This window comes from Anomaloglossus baeobatrachus, chromosome 1, assembly GCF_048569485.1.
Source record: "Anomaloglossus baeobatrachus isolate aAnoBae1 chromosome 1, aAnoBae1.hap1, whole genome shotgun sequence".
Classification (NCBI taxonomy): domain Eukaryota; kingdom Metazoa; phylum Chordata; class Amphibia; order Anura; family Aromobatidae; genus Anomaloglossus; species Anomaloglossus baeobatrachus.
In genome coordinates this window covers 507011160-507038075 of record NC_134353.1, presented here as the reverse complement: position 1 = coordinate 507038075, position 26916 = coordinate 507011160, and the positions used below count along the sequence as shown (strand labels likewise).

General features: G+C 47.2%; 1 protein-coding gene across 1 annotated transcript in view; it reads left to right on the top strand.

Moving 5' to 3' along the window:
• The first annotated feature begins 2712 nt into the window (after window positions 1–2712).
• The window catches only part of UGCG (UDP-glucose ceramide glucosyltransferase), a 48684-nt gene continuing 24480 nt past the window's right edge, over window positions 2713–26916 (top strand). Inside the window, exons 1-2 of the mRNA XM_075316023.1 lie at window positions 2713–3142; window positions 18529–18670. Coding sequence (XP_075172138.1) covers window positions 3045–3142; window positions 18529–18670 — 240 coding nt within the window. The 5' untranslated portion in view covers window positions 2713–3044. The remainder of the gene's footprint in view (window positions 3143–18528; window positions 18671–26916) is intronic.

The following is a 26916-nucleotide window of genomic DNA, read 5'->3' as shown; positions in this document are numbered from 1 at the left end:
ACTATTACTGGTGGACCTCTAGGACGTGCATTCCCACTATCACTGGGGACCTCTAGGACGTGTATTCACACTATTACTGGGGGACCTCTAGGACGTGTATTCCCACTATTACTGGGGGACCTCTAGGATGTGTATTCCCACTATTACTGGGGGACCTCTAGGACGTGTATTCCCACTATTACTGGGGGACCTCTAGGACGTGCAGTCCCATGATTATTAGGGGACCTCTAGGACGAGTATTCCCACTATTACTGGGGACCTCTAGGACGTGTATTCCCACTATTACTGGGAACCTCTAGGACGTGTATTCCCACTATTACTGGGGGACCTCTAGGATGTGTATTCCCACTATTACTGGGGGACCTCTAGGACGTGTATTCCCACTATTACTGGGGGACCTCTAGGACGTGTATTCCCACTATTACTGGGGGACCTCTAGGACGTGTATTCCCACTATTACTGGGGGACCTCTAGGATGTGCAGTCCCATGATTATTAGGGGACCTCTAGGACGTGTATTCCCACTATTACTGGGGAACCTCTAGGACGTGTATTCCCACTATTACTGGGGGACCTCTAGGACGTGTATTCCCACTATTACTGGGGGACCTCTAGGATGTGCAGTCCCATGATTATTAGGGGACCTCTAGGATGTGTATTCCCACTATTACTGGGGGACCTCTAGGACGTGTATTCCCACTATTACTGGGGACCTCTAGGACGTGTATTCCCACTATTACTGGGAACCTCTAGGACGTGTATTCCCACTATTACTGGGGGACCTCTAGGATGTGTATTCCCACTATTACTGGGGGACCTCTAGGACGTGTATTCCCACTATTACTGGGGGACCTCTAGGACGTGTATTCCCACTATTACTGGGGGACCTCTAGGACGTGTATTCCCACTATTACTGGGGGACCTCTAGGATGTGCAGTCCCATGATTATTAGGGGACCTCTAGGACGTGTATTCCCACTATTACTGGGGAACCTCTAGGACGTGTATTCCCACTATTACTGGGGGACCTCTAGGACGTGTATTCCCACTATTACTGGGGACCTCTAGGACGTGTATTCCCACTATTACTGGGGACCTCTAGGACGTGTATTCCCACTATTACTGGGGACCTCTAGGATGTGTATTCCCACTATTACTGGGGGACCTCTAGGACGTGTATTCCCACTATTACTGGGGGACCTCTAGGACGTGTATTCCCACTATTACTGGGGGACCTCTAGGATGTGCAGTCCCATGATTATTAGGGGACCTCTAGGACGTGTATTCCCACTATTACTGGGGGACCTCTAGGACGTGTATTCCCACTATTACTGGGGACCTCTAGGACGTGTATTCCCACTATTACTGGGGGACCTCTAGGATGTGCAGTCCCATGATTATTAGGGGACCTCTAGGACGTGTATTCCCACTATTACTGGGGAACCTCTAGGACGTGTATTCCCACTATTACTGGGGGACCTCTAGGACGTGTATTCCCACTATTACTGGGGACCTCTAGGACGTGTATTCCCACTATTACTGGGGACCTCTAGGACGTGTATTCCCACTATTACTGGGGACCTCTAGGATGTGTATTCCCACTATTACTGGGGGACCTCTAGGACGTGTATTCCCACTATTACTGGGGGACCTCTAGGACGTGTATTCCCACTATTACTGGGGGACCTCTAGGACGTGTATTCCCACTATTACTGGGGGACCTCTAGGATGTGCAGTCCCATGATTATTAGGGGACCTCTAGGACGTGTATTCCCACTATTACTGGGGAACCTCTAGGACGTGTATTCCCACTATTACTGGGGGACCTCTAGGACGTGTATTCCCACTATTACTGGGGACCTCTAGGACGTGTATTCCCACTATTACTGGGGACCTCTAGGACGTGTATTCCCACTATTACTGGGGACCTCTAGGATGTGTATTCCCACTATTACTGGGGGACCTCTAGGACGTGTATTCCCACTATTACTGGGGGACCTCTAGGACGTGTATTCCCACTATTACTGGGGGACCTCTAGGATGTGCAGTCCCACTATTACTGGGGGACCTCTAGGATGTGCAGTCCCATGATTATTAGGGGACCTCTAGGACGTGTATTCCCACTATTACTGGGGGACCTCTAGGACGTGTATTCCCACTATTACTGGGGACCTCTAGGACGTGTATTCCCACTATTACTGGGGGACCTCTAGGATGTGCAGTCCCACTATTACTGGGGGACCTCTAGGATGTGCAGTCCCATGATTATTAGGGGACCTCTAGGACGTGTATTCCCACTCTCACTGAGGAATGTCTGGGACGTGTATTCCCACTATTCCTGGTGGATCTGTAGTATCTATTCCCAGTACGTGCATAGCCATTCGGCACTACCCCTCCTCGCACTAGATAGACAAAGCTCTATTCTTTGAACTAGACTTTCCTGTACTGTGATAGTGCACAGCAATCATCAGCATGTGATGACGACACCGTCCCCATACACGTTCCACACTTTCCGGCACCGCCTCTATCGCTCGCTCACTGTCTCATGACGTCACTGCTCCCGGCAGATAGTTTCAGCAAGGTTTGTAGTTCCGCCCCGCCTACCTGCTACCTCAAATAGATGCTCCTCTGGAGGGGCGTGGTCACAGTGCCGCGCGGGGGGCGTGTCCGCGATGCAGGACACTAGGGAGTGTTTCGTGCGACGGTGGCGTTGAGTGAGCGAACGAGCCGGACATGGGTGGGCGTGACCGAAGAGGGGGCGCGGCTACGTGTTTGCGTGAGAAGGTGGTGGAGCCGGAGTGCTGCTGTGGCTCCGGTGTCAGTTATCTTTGTGGGTCGTCACATTGAGCTGCGGGTGTGTGGGAGCCGTGGACAGATCGGAGGACACTCAATGAGCTGAGGCTGCCGCCCCTCTCATCCGGACACTGTGACTGCCGCGTCCATGTCGTGCGGGGTGACACATTACTGACACTTGCGCTGACCACCCTGCCCTGACCGCCCCACACCCGTTATACAGAGGAGGATATAGCTGGCTGCTTCCCTGGTTATGGCCGTCCTGGATCTGGCCCTACAGGGTCTCGCCATCTTCGGCGTCGTCCTTTTCTTCGTTCTATGGTTCATGCATTTCTTAGCCATCATCTACACGTAAGTGCCATATATGTGTGTGCCGGGATCTCCCCAAGACACTGTTCACACACGTACTCAGGCTGGGCATGCAAATCTGCGATCTGGCCTTCTCCAGAGAGGGGCTCCAGGTAGAGGGTATGCCGGCTGCCCATCCTTCCTGTGCCCCTGATGTGTGCAGGCATTGTATGAATGGAGTGGGCACAGGTGGGCAGAGCAATGGTGGTGCGCAAGAATGTATGTCACTGCCTGCATATGTGTGTGCTACCAGAGATTGTATGTCACTGCATATGTGTGTGCGCTACCGGAGATTGTATGTCACTGCGTGCTGCATACGTGTGCGCTACCGGAGATTGTATGTCACTGCATATGTGTGTGCGCTACCGGAGATTGTATGTCACTGCATATGTGTGTGCGCTACCGGAGATTGTATGTCACTGCCTGCATATGTGTGTGCGCTACCGGAGATTGTATGTCACTGCGTGCTGCATACGTGTGCGCTACCGGAGATTGTATGTCACTGCGTGCTGCATACGTGTGCGCTACCGGAGATTGTATGTCACTGCGTGCTGCATACGTGTGCGCTACCGGAGATTGTATGTCACTGCGTGCTGCATACGTGTGCGCTACCGGAGATTGTATGTCACTGCGTGCTGCATACGTGTGCGCTACCGGAGATTGTATGTCACTGCGTGCTGCATACGTGTGCGCTACCGGAGATTGTATGTCACTGCGTGCTGCATACGTGTGCGCTACCGGAGATTGTATGTCACTGCGTGCTGCATACGTGTGCGCTACCGGAGATTGTATGTCACTGCGTGCTGCATACGTGTGCGCTACCGGAGATTGTATGTCACTGCGTGCTGCATACGTGTGCGCTACCGGAGATTGTATGTCACTGCGTGCTGCATACGTGTGCGCTACCGGAGATTGTATGTCACTGCGTGCTGCATACGTGTGCGCTACCGGAGATTGTATGTCACTGCGTGCTGCATACGTGTGCGCTACCGGAGATTGTATGTCACTGCGTGCTGCATACGTGTGCGCTACCGGAGATTGTATGTCACTGCGTGCTGCATACGTGTGCGCTACCGGAGATTGTATGTCACTGCGTGCTGCATACGTGTGCGCTACCGGAGATTGTATGTCACTGCGTGCTGCATACGTGTGCGCTACCGGAGATTGTATGTCACTGCGTGCTGCATACGTGTGCGCTACCGGAGATTGTATGTCACTGCGTGCTGCATACGTGTGCGCTACCGGAGATTGTATGTCACTGCGTGCTGCATACGTGTGCGCTACCGGAGATTGTATGTCACTGCGTGCTGCATACGTGTGCGCTACCGGAGATTGTATGTCACTGCGTGCTGCATACGTGTGCGCTACCGGAGATTGTATGTCACTGCGTGCTGCATACGTGTGCGCTACCGGAGATTGTATGTCACTGCGTGCTGCATACGTGTGCGCTACCGGAGATTGTATGTCACTGCGTGCTGCATACGTGTGCGCTACCGGAGATTGTATGTCACTGCGTGCTGCATACGTGTGCGCTACCGGAGATTGTATGTCACTGCGTGCTGCATACGTGTGCGCTACCGGAGATTGTATGTCACTGCGTGCTGCATACGTGTGCGCTACCGGAGATTGTATGTCACTGCGTGCTGCATACGTGTGCGCTACCGGAGATTGTATGTCACTGCGTGCTGCATACGTGTGCGCTACCGGAGATTGTATGTCACTGCGTGCTGCATACGTGTGCGCTACCGGAGATTGTATGTCACTGCGTGCTGCATACGTGTGCGCTACCGGAGATTGTATGTCACTGCGTGCTGCATACGTGTGCGCTACCGGAGATTGTATGTCACTGCGTGCTGCATACGTGTGCGCTACCGGAGATTGTATGTCACTGCGTGCTGCATACGTGTGCGCTACCGGAGATTGTATGTCACTGCGTGCTGCATACGTGTGCGCTACCGGAGATTGTATGTCACTGCGTGCTGCATACGTGTGCGCTACCGGAGATTGTATGTCACTGCGTGCTGCATACGTGTGCGCTACCGGAGATTGTATGTCACTGCGTGCTGCATACGTGTGCGCTACCGGAGATTGTATGTCACTGCGTGCTGCATACGTGTGCGCTACCGGAGATTGTATGTCACTGCGTGCTGCATACGTGTGCGCTACCGGAGATTGTATGTCACTGCGTGCTGCATACGTGTGCGCTACCGGAGATTGTATGTCACTGTCTGCATACGTGTGTGCTACCAGAGATTGTATGTCACTGCGTGCGGCATACGTGTGTGCTACCAGAGATTGTATGTCACTGCGTGCTGCATACGTGTGTGCTACCAGAGATTGTATGTCACTGTCTGCATACGTGTGTGCACTACCAGAGATTGCATGTCACTGCGTGCGGCATACGTGTGTGCTACCAGAGATTGTATGTCACTGTCTGCATACGTGTGTGCGCTACCAGAGATTGCATGTCACTGCGTGCGGCATACGTGTGTGCTACCGGAGGTTGTATGTCACTGTCTGTATATGTGTACGTGCTACCAGAGATTGTATGTCACTGTCTGCATACATGTGCGCTACCGGAGATTGTCGCTGTCTGAGTGCTGCATATGTGTGCGGTACCGGAGATTGTATGTCACTGTCTGCGGGCTGCATACATATGCGATATATGTGAGACTGCATTACCTTAGTTTGTATACACAGCCCGCGAAGTGTGTATACAATTTCTGATAGAGCACACGCCCATATATCGCACATGTATGCAGCCTGAGGTGTGTAACAGAGAACACGGACATATACACCGCAGTGTGTGACACATATATGTGCGTGTGTTCCACCAGGGATTGTATGTCACCCTGTACGGGCTGCACATATGTGTGGTATGTGCACTACTGGGGATGTCACACTCAGCGGGCTGTGCATGTGTGCAATATATGTGTGCTGTAGGCTGCATATGTGTGCACAGGCTTATATACAGTATGTGCTAACTGCTTCTGCAGGCTGCATGTATGTGCGTGCTATGGGCCATTCGCGCGTGTATGTTAGAAGGTGGGCTCCTCTGCATGGTATGGATTATTTTAGCATGGCAGGAGGGAGACGCGGCTTCCAGGAAGGGGGAGGGGGCGTCTTGCTGTCATGCTGCTGCTATTGACTTTTCGAGTGTCTGCTGAAGCCGTTTACAAGCCGTACATCCAGGCCTGTTATTTTCTCGCAGCTTTGTACTTCCATTTCTAGCCATATATACCCTCTAAGAGGGGCTGTTGTCACCCCCAGACTTGTCACTTATGCCATTTTTCTGATATTACACCTACTCACTTAGTAGGCACTAGATCCCTGCCCTCCTTTCAGGGCTGATCCTACACGCCCAATACTTAGTATACCTGTCTGACTAGGATGTGCAGGTGCCATTGGCGTTCCCCTCCTTAATTTATGACACAGCTCTGAATAGCGTGTTCCATCCCCGGTGCTGTGCATATGCTGTCCTCATGTACTGTGCGTAGATTTGGTGCAGTATAATTGAAGCCCCTCAGTGGTGAATCTCAGATGGGATGCCGTGTAAACTGCTGACTACTCCAGTTTTGCTCATTATTGTCTTGTGAGATAATGCACCATTAACTTCTGGCCTTTGTGCTCGGAGGCTGTGATTGTTGCTACAATAGGATCATTAAACTTTGTGCTGCATCCACAGATCATGTGATGTGGGTTGGCAGAGGCTGGTACTGACATGGTACACGTAGCAATCTCTGACCCAGGTAATGGTCTGGTGGCCTCTGCAGACCTCTTCTGCCTTTGTGGTCAGTTTGGTAGTCGGGGTGGTCTCCTCGCTGTGACCTTGTCATACTTTTGCCAGGTATTCCCTGTTTGGTTACCTTCTGGGCGATTGCCATTCACATGATGCAACTATAAACCTGTCTAAGGCCTTGGTATTGGCCAAAACAAGAATGGTCTCCAAAGCACAGAACAGGGGGTCAGTTTGTCAATGATAGTTTTTCTCTACGTTCCAGACTGATGCAAATAGTGAAGTGTGAATGAGCCCTCATAGCACATATGTAAAACTCTGGGCACAGGCTGATTGTATTTGGCTCGCGATGCCAGTTGCCCGTTATTCTGTACGGAGGGCTGTGTGGGGCCCGTTATTCTGTACGGAGGGCTGTGTGGGGCCCGTTATTCTGTACGGAGGGCTGTGTGGGGCCCGTTATTCTGTACGGAGGGCTGCGTGGGGCCCGTTATTCTGTACGGAGGGCTGCGTGGGGCCCGTTATTCTGTACGGAGGGCTGCGTGGGGCCCGTTATTCTGTACGGAGGGCTGCGTGGGGCCCGTTATTCTGTACGGAGGGCTGCGTGGGGCCCGTTATTCTGTACGGAGGGCTGCGTGGGGCCCGTTATTCTGTACGGAGGGCTGGGTGGGGCCCGTTATTCTGTACGGAGGGCTGGGTGGGGCCCGTTATTCTGTACGGAGGGCTGGGTGGGGCCCGTTATTCTGTACGGAGGGCTGGGTGGGGCCCGTTATTCTGTACGGAGGGCTGGGTGGGGCCCGTTATTCTGTACGGAGGGCTGGGTGGGGCCCGTTATTCTGTACGGAGGGCTGGGTGGGGCCCGTTATTCTGTACGGAGGGCTGGGTGGGGCCCGTTATTCTGTACGAAGGGCTGGGTGGGGCCCGTTACTAGGTTGGCCCACGACTCTGTCCAAATTAACTTTGGCCTTCTGTATATTGGAGTTTGACATCCCTGCATGTATAGTAAGAAGTTTACTTAGAAAGTGGAACTTGCAGAAAACAATTGCACATTTGGGTTATAGGCCCCCTTCACACGTACATGAAAAACCACGAACGTTTTTCACGCTCGTGTCAGAGGTCCGTTTTGCCCTCCGTGACGTGTTTATGGGCTATGTGTGTTATCCGTGATAACACACGTAGAACAGGAACTTTCAGCTCACCTGTCCCTGGCGTCGCTGTCCGTGGTGCTGATCTTCGGTCTCCGGTCCTGACGACTCCTCGTTGCTGTTGCTTCCGGCCGCAGTGAAGTGAATATTCAATGAGCATAATGAGCGGCGGTCAGAAGCAAGTGACAGCAGCGGCAGAGTCTGCAGGGTTGGAAAAGGTGAGTAAAGTTTTGGGGTTTTTTTCCACGAAGACACATGTCTTTTCTCCGGTGCGTGTCACACGGAACACATCCATGTGGTCAGTTTGCGTTAGATGTGACACGTTTGTGTTCCGTGTGACACCCGTGATGCCAGAGAGAAAACTGACATGTCGGCGTGTGGAACACAAGGTCACACATAAGTATGGGACGGACACACGTTCCGTGCCAAAATACTTGTGTGTCCGAAACCATAGCAATACCTTGGTCTATGTGAGTACGTGTCTCCGGTACGCAAGAAAAACTGTCAAACACGTACCGGAGGCACGTGTGTGTGAAGGGGGCCATAAAAACAGAACCACTGACACCCTATAGTATTGAAAAGTGCCAGGAGTACTGGCATCACCACGATCCCGCGAGAGATATATAATGTGCATTAACCTTTTAAAATTAAACCATCACAAGTGAATAGATGGTTTACCAATAACTTCATAGATATTACTAGTTATGGAACAATATGAGGTCGGGGATGTACAAGGGACTACTTAGATGGGGCATTCAGGAGTATAGAAACTTGGGTGGAAAGTCTTTGTGGCAAATGACCACTAGCTATCCAACGACAAGCTAAGAAATGAGAGAGAATAGCTTAGCAGCTATGGATTTGATCAGTTTTTTTTGCATGGATTTTAAAGCAGAATGAAGAAATTCCCTATATTTCCTCCTTGCTGAGCTCTGACATCCACTACAGTGGATCGTGTAGTGAAAGTGGCCTTCTATAGCTTCGTGACCTACAGTGATTATGTTCAGTACTGTGGGCACAATAGGTCTCTGGTGTATTGTCATGGCACAGAATTGGGGCAGGGCCTGGTTACCAAGGATCCATCTACCTAATGGAGTTAAGAAGGGTGGCTCTTATAGCAAGGGAGTGCATAAGCCACAGCTGTTCAGGTCACCCATGACTTGTTGGCATCTCAAGGGATCAGCGGCACAGTTAATGGGATTATCCATGTCACTTTGCTATTTTGGCTGAGACGGGTTATTATGAAAACTATTGCTTCATTCTTATTCATATGGTCGCTGCATCATTTCCCTGAAATGCTGTTCTTATTACCGTCAGCTTTGTAGATGGGTTTCCTCTGCCCGTCTGCAGAGGTGTAGGACATGAGTGCGGATTAAGCATTGGCTTTCAGCTGCAGTCCAGAATTCGGAAACAGTCCAGACAGTAGAAGACATTTGCCCTCTGCTCTTAAACTTATATGCTGCTTCCACCGTGTCCCTAAAAAGTGCTGTGTTCCAGCTCATTGGCTTTCCCTCGGTATCAGTTGTCTGATTAATCAGCATCTTGCATGCACCAATACACATGAGTTTTGTAGTGTGTACATAGCGGTGCCCACTGTCCGTGAAAGCTCCTTTGTAAGCATGGGAATATTTTTTACCACACTGTTTTTCTCCCCCTCGTTCTGATTAAGATCTTGGCTATATTGTAGGTACCGGTAAATGATACTCGCTTTCCCTTCAGGAGCTTTATATTTTGTATTTTTTTTTTATTTTGTATTAAAGGGAAGCCGTCACTATGGAATGCAGTCCTGGCCCCATGTTATAGAGCAGGGGGAGTGGAGGAGAAAGATGTATAGCTTTATAAGGGAAAAAAAAAATCACTTTAACATGTGTTTTAATGATTGTAACTTCTGCACTATCTTGCATTTTTGATCTAGTGGGCGATCCTGTCAGTGATAAGGGCTTGCTCAGGCAAGAATATTATACCTATGTCTTCTGTCTGTGTGCACCACAACTGCAGACGGAGCCCAAATCTGCCCGTTATAGCCAATGTGCCACCGCTATACGGAAGAGCACACAGAGCCAGCCACCTCCACAATTTACCTGAACCGGGCCTTAGCGTCTGACTGACAGACTGAACCGGGCCTTAGCGTCTGACTGACTGACTGAACCGGGCCTTAGCGTCTGACTGACTGACTGAACCGGGCCTTAGCGTCTGACTGACTGAACCGGGCTTTAGCGACTGACTGACTGACTGAACCGGGCCTTAGCGTCTGACTGACTGACTGACTGAACCGGGCCTTAGCGTCTGACTGACTGACTGACTGAACCGGGCCTTAGCGTCTGACTGACTGACTGAACCGGGCCTTAGCGTCTGACTGACTGACTGACTGAACCGGGCCTTAGCGTCTGACTGACTGACTGACAGACTGAACCGGGCCTTAGCGTCTGACTGACTGACTGAACCGGGCCTTAGCGTCTGACTGACTGACTGACTGACTGAACCGGGCCTTGGCGTCTGACTGACTGACTGAACCGGGCCTTGGCGTCTGACTGAACCGGGCCTTGGCGTCTGACTGACTGACTGAACCGGGCCTTGGCGTCTGACTGACTGACTGAACCGGGCCTTGGCGTCTGACTGACTGACTGAACCGGGCCTTGGCGTCTGACTGACTGACTGAACCGGGCCTTAGCGTCTGACTGACTGACTGAACCGGGCCTTAGTATGCATACAGATAGGTCTCAAGTACCAGGAAGAGCAGAGGATGAAATGACTTTTACACAGGTTATTCTAAATCTTTTCTGACAAATCTACATATCATTCTGCTCGGCTCCCCCTGCTCTACAATATGGTGCCTGCAGGTTGGACTGCACTTTTATGGGCTATAAGACGCTAACAACATGAACTTGGAAGAAATATAAACCGGATTGTCCAAATATACTAGTAAATGTAATTAAACTATCAAGTTACTTATTCCATATACAGTATACACAGCTTTTTCCTCTTAACTAAAATATAGACCTTCTGGGCCTTATTGATTAAAAGTGTTTACCAGAGCAACCAATTAGAGGGCAGCTTTTCACTTCACCAGAGCAGTTTACAGAATGAAAACTGATCTGTGATTGGCTGTTTTGAGGATCAAGCTTACTTTCTTCATAGGCAGCACTGTTTCTTTCAAACATCTGTCAATACAAGTGGTTGGGATCTATTGGACTGTGCCAGGGGTCTTCATACAACATGTCTGCCTGTTTAAAACAGAGCAATAACTCAGGTGTATTCTAAAAGCAAGGTAAAAACATATTAAAACATGACCTTTGTGAATAAAGCCAAACGCATTAATCATCAAAACATCTTTAACTTCAGCAGGATGAACCTACAGTCTGATCAGGTAGTGTCGCCCGATGGGAGATAATGGGGCATAAAGGCTGATACATACTGAGAATTAACAAGTACGGTTCACCTGGTCCTCGCCCAAGGATAATCAGTCACATTGGTTTTCAAGGTGCTCAATCCTTAGTTTCCATAGTAGATAAGCTTCCTCACTTCCTATGGAAATAAACCCTGCTTAGGTGCAGCCGAACTATATATTTGTGTCATCGTAAGTTTTGTCTTTTTGTATGATATTGGGTCCTTGTGTGTTTGTAGTGACGAGCGAGCACTACCATACTTGGGTACTCACAACTCGTAACGAGCAGTTGGGGCTCGGACGGGCTTGACTCCAGTACCGAGTATAATGGAAGTCAATGGGGAACTCGAACATTTTTCAGGAAAATACTAGAGTTCCCCATTGACTTCTATGCTTCTTGGGTACTTGAGGTGCACCCATCCGAGCGTCCGACTGCTAGTTGCGAGTACCCGAGCATGGTAGTGCTCGTTCGTTACTAGTAGTGACCTGACTTACTAAGTGGCTCAAGTTTTTCAACTTGTTCACATCCAACCACTGGGATGCACTTCGTAATAAGGGCTTGTTCTCCTCGACAAGTAGACATTCTTCTACAGGTCGAAACAGATTTACTTTTGCGTGCTGGAAAAAACAATGCATGCCTGTTAATAGGTGGGAACATACTAAGTGACAAAAATATCAGGTCAGTTTGCACCTGTTATAGACCTGGACTCCTTCTATGATCCGTTAGGAAAAGTTTTAGAAAGCCCCCGTTACCCAAGCAAAGTGATAGCAGGGTGTCAAGGGGTTGTTATACCCCCAACAAAGCGATAGCAGGGTGTCAAGGGATTGTTATACCCCAACAAAGCGATAGCAGGGTGTCAAGGGATTGTTATACCCCAACAAAGCGATAGCAGGGTGTCGAGGGGTTGTTATACCCCAACAAAGCGATAGCAGGGTGTCGAGGGGTTGTTATACCCCAACAAAGTGATAGCAGGGTGACGATGGGTTGTTATACCCCAACAAAGCGATAGCAGGGTGTCGAGGGGTTGTTATACCCCAACAAAGCGATAGCAGGGTGTCGAGGGGTTGTTATACCCCAACAAAGTGATAGCAGGGTGACGATGGGTTGTTATACCCCAACAAAGCGATAGCAGGGTGTCGAGGGGTTGTTATACCCCAACAAAGCGATAGCAGGGTGTCGAGGGGTTGTTATACCCCAACAAAGCGATAGCAGGGTGTCGAGGGGTTGTTATACCCCAACAAAGTGATTGCAGGGTGACGATGGGTTGTTATACCCCAACAAAGCGATAGCGGGGTGTCGAGGGGTTGTTATACCCCAACAAAGTGATAGCAGGGTGACGATGGGTTGTTATACCCCAACAAAGCGATTGCAGGGTGTCAAGGGGTTGTTATACCCCAACAAAGCGATAGCGGGGTGTCGATGGGTTGTTATACCCCAACAAAGCGATTGCAGGGTGTCAAGGGGTTGTTATACCCCAACAAAGCGATAGCGGGGTGTCGATGGGTTGTTATACCCCAATGAAGTGATAGCAGGGTGTCGAGGGGTTGTTATACCCTAACAAAGCTATATGAGAGTGTCAATGGGTCGTTATGGCAGCTGGGGAACACTGTTATGCACTGGCGGACTCAGACAAGAGGGCCGTGAACAATACCAATACCTCATCATAATCCACAATTCCACCTGCTTTGAGTTGGTAAGGAGCCATGCCTGCTCCTATGTTGTGCAACTTGTTAGCCACGTTGCCTAACAAAAAGACATGCCGTAATAAGAGATTAAAAAAAAAAAAGTATGTACCCCAAAATGCTACCAATAAAAATTACTGTTCACCCACTCTATCATCCAAAAATCTCCCCCCCCCCAACACACACACTCACACACACACTCACACACACACACACACACACACACTCACACACACACTCACACACACACTCACACACACACACACTCACACACACACACTCACACACACACTCACACACACACACACTCACACACACACTCACACACACACTCACACACACACTCACACACACACTCACACACACACACACTCACACACACACTCTCACACACACTCTCACACACACTCTCACACACACTCTCACACACACTCTCACACACACTCTCACACACACTCACACACACACTCACACACACACTCACACACACACTCACACACACACTCACACACTCACACACACACACACTCACACACACACACACTCACACACACACACTCACACACACACTCTCACACACACACTCTCACACACACACTCTCACACACACACTCTCACACACACTCTCACACACACACTCACACACACACTCACACACACACTCACACACACACTCACACACACACTCACACACACACTCGCACACACACTCGCACACACACTCGCACACACACTCGCACACACACTCGCACACACACTCGCACACACACTCACGCACACACACACACACACTCACACACACGCACACACCCTGAATCATTACATTGATAATGAATAGGAGTGAAGTCTAATGGAACACATCCTGTAAGACCAGAATTCACATGCTGGAGATTGGTTCCAGATAGGTCAGTATATAACAAGTCCTTTTATTTTCCGTCCTTGTGATTTATTATCTCTAGAAGTTTTGTGTAACAAATTGGGCGCACGAAGAAAAGCTCCTTACATAGATTCCTAGCAGAATTGTGACAAACTGGAAGGCATGTATGAAGGAATGTAGAAATTCTTGGGATGAACATTGTTATGGGTAGAATCACCCAGTGGTTGTGTTTTTTTGTTTTTGTTTTTTTTTTTCTTTCTTTTAAACTGTTTTTTAATGCATTTTGCCTTCTGATTGGTTGATTCTGTAGTCAGATTTGGAGCGGAGCTACAGCTCAGTAACTACAAGAGAATTGACATGTTGTCGATTTTTATCAAGAGGACCCATGGAACACAGCACCTAGTGCACTACAGGCTTATTTTTTTTTCTCTGTGACTCCTCACTTTTTTTTTTTTTTTTGTGTGGTTTTTGATACATTTTTAATTTACATGTAGCTTTTTTTTTTTTTTCTCCACACTTCCACTAAAAATACATGAAAAAAAAAAAGATCAAAAACTGCAATATAAAGGGGAGCAAAATATGTAAAAGAATTGATATGTTGCTTCTTCTACCATGCATTAGTAGCTTGTGGAATAAAACCAGATGAAAATTTTCATCCTATGTGCCCATGATCAGGATTCTCTGCGTCCTGGACGCAGCGCGTCCCCTCCGCAGGAGAATGGAGGATAACGCATCTGCTTGTATAATAATTAAAATTTTATATCTATATACATATATAGCTCTATAAACTATATACACACATGGTATAAACTATGCGTGTGTGTGTGTGTGTGTGTGTGTGTGTGTGTGTGTGTGTGTGTGTGTACGTATATGTGTGTGTATGAGTGTGTGTGTTTGCATCTACAGTATTTACTGTAAGTAGAGAAGTAAAAACTCTGGTGTCACTATATTTTCGTTGGTCACCTTTTATACCCTGGAAGTGTAGTTTTAGCATAGAACATGTGGTATGCATATTTCCATTGTATCCCTGCATTGCCTGAAGTCACTGTTCACTTGCATACTTTGTAGCTGAGTTTTAGTACAGAACTCACACCCAAAATCTGCAAAAAAAAAACTTTCTCGTGACCTTGGGGAACATTCACATACTATATTCAGAAGACCGTTTATATATGGCGTTGTCACCCGCCGGCTGTATTCTTTCTTGCTTTCAACTTCACTGCTTGCCCCTATAAGATTCCAGCGCAGTATTATCGGTGCACTGAGGCAGAAGCTTGGAGGGGCTCATAGTAGGTCCTCCAAGCTTCTGCCTCAGGTAGTGCACCGATAATACTGCGCTGGAATCTTATAGGGGCAAGCACTGAAGCCATATGGAATATCATATGGAATAGGGAAGGTGATAACTAAGTCTACCGTGCTTTTTGAAAAATAAGACTGTTTAATACTTTTTTTTTTTGCCGTGAAAAAAGTGCATGGGCTTCGTTTTGGGTAGGTCTTATTTTTGGGAAGAGATGGCTGGGGGTGAGTTTACTCCACCAAAAAAAGCAGACCCTCCCTCAAGAGATTCATATATACCAGATCCCGGCCATCTGCTTGGCTCTTTGGTCTTCTTGTGATTTTCAGCGGCGCTCCCAGCAGGTATGCTCCACGCCGTCCTCCCCTGCTTCTGGCTGACACACTCAGAATCATCAGATCGCACATTCATGCACACGCACACATCAGGTCGCACACAGACACTCACCACATCCGGCAATACCGATTACTTTCGGCCAGCAGGGGCACATGGGACGCATTATAGAGGAGCTGGAGGACCTGTGGTAGAACACATGGAGGACTCTGCATTCCACCGCAGGTCCTCTTTGCATTCCACTGCATCGTGTCCTAGGTTCCAATTGCCGGATGTGGTGTGATTGTATATGCGCTCTGATGTGAGTATGCAATCTGATGAGTGTGAGTGTGCGTTCCACTACAGGTCCTCCCATTCAGCGTCTGGTGAGTATGATTGTGGGGTCTTCTGTCTTCCCTCCTTTGGGGCTGTCTGCTGTCTATAATGAAGTGTCCTGCAGTATCTGTAACTTAGTCATCTGCATGAACACTTCATTATTGATCCGCGACTAGGGCTTATTTTCCGTGGAGGTCTTATATTTAAGCCTTACACCGAGAATGCTTAAAATTCCTGCTAGGGCATATTTTGGGGGGAGGTCTTATTTTTGGAAAAATAAATGTCTGGGTGAATGCTATTAGATTGATTTCTGTATGATAGTTACCGTCTTGCCAGTCAGTGCTGTATGTTAATGACCCGTGCATTTGGTACAGAATATCCAATATTAATGACCCCTGCACTTACAATAATGCATTTCCGTTTTTGTGTTTAACATCCGATTATGTTTCACGTTCACTTTTCCTGAAGCCGCTCACATGGGGTTCACTTTCTGCTGAGTTTTGCTTGCACAGCACCGTGCGCTCATATACAATGATGGAATATAGGTCCCCAGTGATAATACATCAGATTGCTTAGTTCAGAGCTGTTGGGTTACGGAACATTGATTGAGTATGAACACCTTGTGATTGCCCTATCATCTTACAGAAGGGAGTAACGATATCTTCTTGACCAGTCGCCAGTGAGACGCTTTCCTCCTTTAACTTTTAAGACTGTAATCTCTCGTGTTGTCGCTCTCTCATCAATTTAAAGCGTTTCAGTGTTAAATACGTCCCCTGCTTCCGGTCTTATACTCACTTGCCGCCTTCTTCGTCTCTTTTCAGCGTTGCTTCCTTTGTGACCTGCTGGCAGCTCCATTGTTTTGTGGAAAGCGCCAGAGGTAACAAATCAATGCAACTCTATGAGAACCTCGTTCTGGCTTTCATAGAGTTGCATTGAGCGCTTGTGACATAACGTCTGATTTACAACCAGTCAGAAGTTATGGGCACGAGACAGTAAAGGATGAAAGGAAGAAGCCGCCGGAGCTTGAGTATAAAAGCGTAAAGCACCACCCCAGTCGTGAAAGTAAAAAAATGCCCGATGTGGTGCTTTTAGGAAATTTTCCAGGAGTATATTAAATTAATGAAGTCTCGTAATTATAAAAAAAATCCTAAATGCTCACACTCCTTTTTGTTTAGAAAGGTAATCACTATAGTAAATTAAAAATTACCCTAATTTTCTTTCACTAACAGAAACCTGTCCTATAATGTCAATAAGCGAGGGGGCCTGTGCGCATCTGCAGTCAACAGTTCTGCTGTGAAACCTGTAGAAAGTTTGACCATATGTGGATTAGGTTCCTTCCAGGTCTTCGCACTGAGAACAGCAGTGTGAGCAACCTCTTGTTTCCTCAGCACCCATGTTCTCTTCAGTAGCAGATTAGAAAGACAGGGTGGGCAGTAATGTGAGCATCATCTTCTTACCTCAGAACTCCTGGTATCTCCAGTATTAGACCGGAAAGACAGGGTGGATAACTGTGTGAGCAGCCTTTTCTTACCTCAGCAATCCTGGTTTCTCCAGGATTAGATCAGAAAGACATGGTGGACAGCAGTGTAAGCAGTTTCTTCTTACCTCGGCCCCTCTGGTATCTCCAATATTAGATTAGAACAGGATGGGCAGTAATGTGAGCGGCCTCTTCTTACCTCAGCACTCCTGGTATCTCTAGTATTAGATGAGAAAGACAGGGTGGACAGCAGTGTGTGCAACCTCTTCTTACCTGTGCACCCCTGTTCTCTCTAGTATTAGATGAGAACAGGATGGGCAGTAATATGAGCATGATCTTCTTAGCTATGCACCCCTGGTATCTCCAGTATTAGATCAGAAAGACATGGTAGACAGCAGTGTGATCAGTTTCTTCTTACCTCGGCACCTCTGGTCTCTCCAATATTAGATCAGAACAACAGGATGGGCAGTAATGTGAGCGGCCTCTTCTTAACTCAGCACTCCTTCTACAGTATTGCTAGTATTAGATGAGAAAGACAGGAAGGACAGCAGTGTGAGCAGCCTCTTCTTACCTCATCACTGGTATCTCCAATATTAGGTCAGAAAGGCAGGGTGGAACGCAGTGTGAGCTGACATTTTCTTGAGCTATGGTGATTATCTAAGAAGGTAAAGTGATGGGAACAATGGAACATAATCTATTTCTTCTTGTTTTTTACTTTTTGTACTGCGTGACAACTTTTAATGAAGGAACAAATAAATGTGAAGTTTTCTTCTGCTGCCTCTCCTTTCCAAACATGGCGTGGTTCTTTGCATCGCTGGACGTTTCCGTTCCTTTTTCCTCTATAAAATAGCTGTGTGTGTGAATTTCTGACAGTATGTGTCCATATAGGACAGATTTACTTAGGATGTTGTAGGCTGACAATCTGCAGAGTATCGCACACCCAGGTTTGGGGTTCAGTTGTCAATTTTCATCCAAACAATACAGGAAAAAATGTCTATGGAAATTGATCTGTGGGGCAAATTGTCTATCCACAGGTATGGTTACAGATCAGAGTGCTTATCCTCTGGTGCGGACATGACGCCTGTGCTTTGGGATGTGAATGGGTGCAGCTGGATCATGCCCATAAATAATGCATATCCAATTTTTATTTCAGGAGGCTACACCTCAACAAGAAGGCATCGGACAAGCAGCCGTACAGCAAGCTTCCTGGCGTTTCCCTTCTTAAGCCACTAAAGGGTGTTGATGCCAATCTCATCAACAACCTAGAAACGTTCTTTGAATTGGACTATCCAAAGGTAAGAATGCAGTCATTTCCTAATAGGCTTTATGTTGTTATTTTTAATGTGCGTTTCCTTTCCTTTTATCCTCATACTTTCACCATTTAAAATTGTAACCTTTTTTTGCCTTTTTAGCTTTATCATTAGAAGCAAGAAGTGCTCTTATGTTTAAATGTCCAAAAACTGCGGTAACACTGGTTTACCAACATTTCCTGTAGAGACCCAGATTCCTGCATAGGACACTTCTGGATTCTTTCTGTAGATTCATCTCCAGCAGTTTTGTTGCCTTCTCGGTGATGATACTCCTGTCATTTACTCCCCAGTAGAGATCAGTGGAACCATTTGGGAGACTCCAGTCCAGCGTCCAGATCAGTGGTACCGGGTGGCTAAATGGATCTTTCTTTATCCTCTACCTTCCGGCATGACTTTTGATTGGCACTGCTTGTGCAACATGATGCACAGATGACATCGCACCAGCCCTGGCTAATCTGCCGCCACGCCGGAAGGTAGGAGGTAAAGAAAAGATCCATCTAGCCACGAGGTACAACTGATCTGGACCGGAGTCCCACAAATCATTCCACTCATCTCTAGTCCCCCAATGTTTATCAGCTCTGAATAGCCTGTCCCTTCCACCACTGATTGTCCACACTATGCATAGGCAGAAAGGGAATATCCTGGCCCTCCCAACACTGTCAATACTGTGCATAGACGGAAAGTGAATATCGTGGCCATCCCAACACAGTCTACACTGTGCAGAGGTGGAAAGTGAACATCCTGGCCCTACAAACACTGTTCTATACTTTGCAGAGGCGGAAAGTGAATATACTGGCCCTTCAAACACTGGTCTATACTGTGCAGAGGTGGAAAGTGAATATCCTGGCCCTTCAAACACTGGTCTATACTGTGCAGAGGCGGAAAGGGGATATCCTGGCCCTACAAACACTGGTCTATACTGTGCAGAGGCGGAAAGTGAATATCCTGGCCCTACAAACACTGGTATACTGTGCAAAGGCGGAAAGGGAATATCCTGGCCCTACAAACACTGGTCTATACTATACAGAGGCGGAAAGGGGATATCCTGGCCCTACAAACACTGGTCTATATTGTGCAGAGGTGGAAAGTGAATATCCTGGCCCTACAAACACTGGTCTATACTATGCAGAGGCGGAAAGGGGATATCCTGGCCCTACAAACACTGGTCTATACTGTGCAGAGGCGGAAAGGGAATATCCTGGCCCTACAAACACTGGTCTATATTGTGCAGAGGTGGAAAGTGAATATCCTGGCCCTACAAACACTGCTCTACACTGTGTGCAGAGGTGGAAAGTGAATATCCTGGCCCTACAAACACTGGTCTATACTATGCAGAGGCGGAAAGGGGATATCCTGGCCCTACAAACACTGGTCTATACTGTGCAGAGGCGGAAAGGGAATATCCTGGCCCTACAAACACTGGTCTATACTGTGCAGAGGCGGAAAGGGAATATCCTGGCCCTACAAACACTGGTCTATACTGTGCAGAGGTGGAAAGGGGATATCCTGGCCCTACAAACACTGGTTTACACGGTGCAGAGGCGGAAAGTGGATATCCTGCCCCTCCCAACACTTGTCTACACTGTGCATGGTAGATGCTAGAATGTACAGGCTCCTGACAGGTATAACGGGTTGTGTTCAAAATGCAGCCTGATGTTTCCAGCCCAACATTTCCAGAGGGAATAAACATTCTTTCTCTAAGTCCACGTGGGCATAGAAGTGATTATAATAGAAGCGGGGATCTGGGGGTAATCCCCCCATAAGGGTAGGTGCGGGGGGGGGGGGGAGTATAGTGGACAGGAAGAAACATCGCCACGCCCCCAACCAAGCCGGTCACGCCCATGACGTGACTGCAGCCCATACATTCTAGGCTCAACCCACTGTGCATAGGCAGAAAGTGGATATCCTGCCTCTCCTACCGCTGATTGACAACTTTCTGCCTATGCACAGTGTAGCCAATGCACAGCGTAGACAGAAAGCTATCACTCAATGGCGTGGGTCAAACAGAGTTCTTCTTTAAGAAGCCTAGTAGATAAAGCAGTGATATTATCAAAACTACAGCAAGAAACCTACTAAGTGCCCACGAGTGGAATTAGAATCTGTGCCCTTGTTGTATGGTTTCCTCAGACTGCCAAGCACAAACCTGGTGACTTGATTCCCTTTGAGCTACCAAGCAGGTAAATATTGTAACCGCACCTTAGTCTAACAATACTGCCTCTGTATCAGGATGCCAATGTACTTTCAGCGAGATCTGGTATTCTGTTCTGCCCAAAAAAACCACAATCTGCAATCAACACATTTGCTATTAACTATTTTAACTGTAAAATATTGCACTAGCTTCTGTTCCGCCAGCTGAAATCAATACGGCAGCTAATGTCCCATTTCTTTATCCTCTGCAGAGGTTACGGGACCTAGAATTGATCAGCACCGAACCATACAGTGATACAATCGGCCTCTGCGTTCTGTTCTTCTATAGTCGTTAGTTGGTTACTATAAAGAACAGGGTTGTTTTTCTGTTACATGTTTTTGATAATTGAGGTGAAACATTTGCATTACTATGTTTTACACGATTTACTAGCAAACCTATGGGAAGAGCAGACGCTAAGCCTTGCACGTAAGATCTGGTGGAGCGGCTGCCCACAGAACCAGCCGGAAAGCACCGTCCTTTTTTTTTTTTTTTTTTTCAGCGTGTTACGAAATTGGGGATGTGGTCTGGGGGTGTCGTGGGCAGTCATCCTAGTTTCTAGTCATCCTAGTGAATTAGCTTTTTTCATTGTGTGGTCCTATGTGCTTATCGGTTTTCTCCAAAAATAAGCCAATATCACGTCTGACCTTTTCTGATCTGTTATACCATCTATGCAGGAAATGGTCACATGTGAAGAACTGTTCTAGATCTAACAAGTGCCGTTCTCTCTCCCTGGCATCTTTTGGGTCATTTGCCCATCACTCTGCACTTCATGCTCCTTCATGCGCCAGGATTACTGCACTTGGTTCCTAAGAAGTATTGCTTTACTGAGATGGCATGTCTTGTCCATGTCTGCCGAATAATGAAAATAAAAGGTGCTCGCTGTACAAAGTATATGGTATATAGGGCAGGTAAGCGAGGAACTGCAAGGAAGAAATCTATTTCTGCATCAGCGGGACTTGTGCATACTGCAGTGAAGGTTAAAATAAGTAGGTAAAGAAAAACTAAAATCCCAGCATGAGTAATCTAATATCGTCAGCTAAACAATCTCCGAGTGTATAACCCGGGGCTATGTTTCTTTTAGGGAACAGATTTGTTCCAGAAGAAACTAACTGTTTGGAGGAAAGAAACAGCCTTTACTATTCCATGGATGCCACCTAAGGAGAGCCTGTAGACTGACGGCTGACATAATACCGTGTTTTTCAAAAAAATAAGACACTGTCATATACTTTTTTTGCCCCCCCCCCACCCCCCAAAAAGCACTAGGGCTTATTTTTTGGAGGAGGTCTTATTTTTGGAGAAACACCACACTTCCCAGGAGACTACAACTTACCGGATCCGGACATCTGCGTGGCCCCCAGGTCCTCCTGTGATCTCTGGTGGGTGCTGCACGCCGTCCTCCCCTGCTTCTTACACACACACACTCACACTCTCATTACATCCAGCATTACAGAATACTTCTGGCCACAGGGAATGATGGGAGGAAGTTACGTGTCTGGCCCGCAAGTCCTGTAAGCAAGCACTGCGGCAGGTCCTTGCGCTCCACTGCACAGCCTTCCAGGATTTTGCCAGCCAGAGGAAATCTGTGTAGCTGGATGTGGTGAACGTGTGTGTGTGATCCGATGTTTATCTGTGAGATCGGTGTGTGTGTGTGTGTGTGTGTGTGTGTGTGTGTGTGTGATCTGATTGTGGGTGTGAGATCACTACAGGTCCTGCCGCTCGGAGTCTGGTGAGTGTAATTGCAGGGTGCCCACTTATAGTGAAGTGTTCTGCAGTATCTTTTAACTTTTTTAGCTGCACGGATATTTCATTATTGAACAATGTCTAGGGCTTATTTTTGGGGGAGGGCTTATATTTAAGCCTTGCTCCAAAAATGATGAACATCCCTGCTAGGGCTTATTTTTGGGGGAGGTCTTATTTTAATAAAAACACGGTACCAGACGCTCTTTCTCAATGACTGCCGAGGGTTCTGTCATAAATGGAAACCACAATCCAGTGCTGGATCTGTTGCACTGACTGACCCATCTGATATATAATTAAGTCTGTCAGGTTTTGCTTCGGGGGCCCATCTTTTTTTCATAAGTAGAGTAGCTCTGCATGCTGCAATATTCATCCTGTTAAGGCCAGGCGCACACAACAATATAAAATATTGTCTGTTTTATCCAGAAAACAAGGATTATCTTTAACGGACAGAACTCTGAACGAAAATATGGTTGTATGAATTTGGCTTTAATATGGAGCCACAACTTGGATATGACCATAGTTTAAAGCACACCAATCACCAGGATTTTCCTAGATAACCTAAAGCCAGTGCTATACTGGCACTATCAGGCTGATTCTATACATACCTTTAGTTGTCAGCTAGGATATATTGGTTTTGAAACACAAGCAAGTAAAGTTTGTAAAATGAACAGTTGTTTTGAGTGGCAGCAGCTGCCGAGCAGCTTGATAGCTGGAGTGGGGTTAGATAGTGATTCCTGCCCTCTGCCTGTCCATCCTCCTACTATTTATTATTTATGCTAATTCCTTTATAGAAGGTTGTGCCTATATATCATAATGGCTAGAAGGACCTGTGCTGACGTCATACCCATGTGACCAGAAAGGGCGGGGCCTCAGCCAACAGAATAAAAAAATATTGCTTCCTGGTATCAGCTATGTTGGCTGAGGCCCCGCCCCTTCTTGTGACATGGGTATGACGTCAGCAAGTTCCTTCTAGCCACCATGATTTAGCCACAACCAGTAGTAAAACACTTCTATAATGGAATTAGCATAAATAATAGATAAAGGGAGGAACAACAGGCAGGGGATGGGAATCACTATCAAGCTCCATTCCAGCTATTAGCTGCTGCCAATAAAAAAAACTGTTCATTTTACAAGCTCTACTTGCTTGTGATTCAAAAACTATACATCCGAGCTGACACCTAAAGTTATGTATAGAATCAGCCTGAGTATAGCACTGGTTTAGGTTATATAGGAAAATCCTGGTGATTGGTGCACTTTAAAGGGTTATTCCCATCTCCAATATCCTACCTAATATACAGTATGTAGTAGGTGTAATAATAATATTAGCAAATACTTCCATCTATTTCTCCTAATTCACTAGATCTCTTGCCTCATGTTCAGGGCATTGCAGGACCTTAAGTATCTATGGTTATAACCATGCATATAGCTACAGTTAATTACAGTAGTTAGTTGCTTGTGGTCGTAACCATGGATAACTAAGGTTCTGCAATGCCCTGAACAGGAGGTAAATTACATAGTGAATCTGAATCAGAAGAACTACGGTATATTACATTTTTAACTGGAGGGATTTGTTGTTGTTGTTATTATTATTATTATTATTATTATTATTATTATTATTCCTACTACATATTAGGGTAGGGTCTTGGAGATGGGAATACCCCTTTTTTAAGTATTTATTCTCAGATGTTTTATACACCGAGCTATCATAGATCAAACCTATTATATTTCTGTTTATAGATGTCAGCCGTACGATATAATCTCGTCTGATTGTACTTCCTTTGCAGCTGCTATTCTGTGTGGCCATCCATGTGTTCATTCATTGAAAGATTACCTGATTTTCTGGTTTCACACCTCCTGGCTGGCATTAGTGCTTGTTGCCATGCTCTGCTGCTAAGCAGCTAGCAATTCTGCTAACCCATAATCATGGGCAGAGAACAAAGCTTTAGATGCCCACAGTGATAGGAAGGACACGTACTGTCGGTCTGTAGAATCACACTGATAGTATTTTTAAGCATCTAGGTTGTGCTATTACAAAAAAAAAAATATATAGAATCTGGGGCAAAGGGATAGGAGCAAGACCTAAATACTCACCGACACGGCTGTCACACTGCTCCCGCAGCAGCTCTTTGGTCTTGCCGAGCCAACCGCTCATTAAGCTCATACATATTCACTCCCCCCCCCCCCCCCATCTGTGATTGGTTACAATCAGTCGCGCCCCCACGCCGAGTGACAGCTGTCTGACTGCAACCTATCACAGCAGCCGGTGGGTGGGTTTATATCGTACAGTAAAAAAAATAATAAAAAAAAAAAAGCAGTGTGCGGTCCCCTTCAATTTTGATACCAGCCAAGATAAAGCCTTACAGCTGCTGGCTGGTATTCTCAGGCTGGGGAGAGCCATGTCATTGGGAGCCCCACCAGCCTAAAAATATCAGCCAGCAGTCGGCCGGAATTTCCGCATCCATTAGATGCGCCAGTCCCGGGACTTTACCCGGCTCATCCCGTTGCCCTGGTGCGGTGGTAAACTGGGTAATATATGGGGTTGATACTAGCTGTGTAATAACACCTGGCATCAAGTCCAGAGGTTGTGATGTAGACAAAAAAAATAGACAACAAACAAATTTTTATTTGGAAAAACACTCCCCAAAACCTTCCCTATTTCACCAATTTATGGGAAAGAAAAAACAAATCTGGGTCCAGCATGATCCAATAAGGGGGTCCTATGACAATCCATACTCACTGTCCCAGTCAATGAAGAATAGAATGTTCCCCATTGACTGGGAGAGCAGTGCAGTGACCTGAGCTAACCTCAATAGGTCAGCCCAGGTCACTGCAGGGGATGACGAGCGTCGACTTCATGAAGTTAGCTAGGTACATTACCTGGGTGATGGAAGCCGCTGCGCTCCTGATGGCAACGCTCGTCACTGACATCGATTGTCCACCATGTTCACAAGCTAAGTATTGCGAGCGTCTTGTGACATCACAGTCTCGGGCCGCCCGTGAGAGGTGATCTGAGAACGTGGCGGGTATAGAAGTCAGTGACGAGCACTGACGTCAGGAGTGCAGCAGCCTTCCTCACCGCAGGTAATGAACTTCACTAACCTCCTGACTGCAACGCTCATCATCCCCGCGGCTGCTCGCACTGCAGTGCGGGCAGCCGCTAACATGCTGCAGTGTGGGCTGGCACGGGAGTGGGACACAGACTGTAGGGACACCCGACGGAAGTGCTTCCATGTGACTTCCGGGAATTTTGCGGATCCATTTACTTGTATTGAGTCACGGTTCGTTATTACGGAACAGAATAGGACATGTTCCATAATAACGGATTGGACATACGGACTCTATGTGTTTTTTGGAGGAACTGATTCACACTGAAGTGCTTCCATGTGCCATCCGATCCTACACAAAACACATTGAAGTTATGTTCCTGTCAGTAGGTCCGCAAAAAAAACAGGAACTGAACAGGACAAACGGAACGGTCGTCTGAATGGGCCCGAATATGATTCCTGAAATTGGACAGGTGTTGCTTTTTTTTCTGTTTTTTTTCCGTAAGCCGCAGCTTGCGGTGTCAGTTTGTTAGGATGTATTTTCCAGCTCAGCCTTGTTTCTGACGGGAGATCCATATTCATGTATAACTGCTGTGGCACAATAAATCAGGCTTATTGATCTCTAGCGGAGGGTGGCAGGAAGGTGATTTCTTCCCTGCCTGTTTTCTCATTCTTCTCACTCTCATGGTGGTTTGGGGGATTCTTCTGCGCAGCAGGTAATGCGATGGAGATGTCGTCTCCACTGGTGGATTTGTTTTAGTAACTATGGGATGCAAGAACATGCCAAAATCACTACTTTCTCCAAAGCTCTGAGCCAATAGTACAAGCAGGGTGTCATTCCAAGTAAAGGGCTGCCACAGTCCCCAGGCTTTGTTGGCCATGATTATTTCGGGGAAGTGTTGCCGTGTACTGAGGGAAACACATACACTGGTCTCTGTTTCGCCAGCCCTTTGTGCAAGTAACAGGTTCCACAGGTTGAGGAGGTTGTGACACTATGTAATAGGGATGAGCTCACCGGCTCTCCGGGTAGGCCCCACATGTTTCCTTAGCACCGAGGTAATGACTTACCTGCACATCAGCTGTAATCTTCACACATCATCCTTATGTGGAGTATTTATAGACTGCAGCAGGAAGGGAGGAGAACAAGGAGCACTTTGGGTTTGCTCCATTATATAGTGTTGCTATTTTCTAACTCGTATATGAATGTTTTATAGTGACTTCTGCAACATTCATTATGACATCGCTCCCAGTTGTGCATG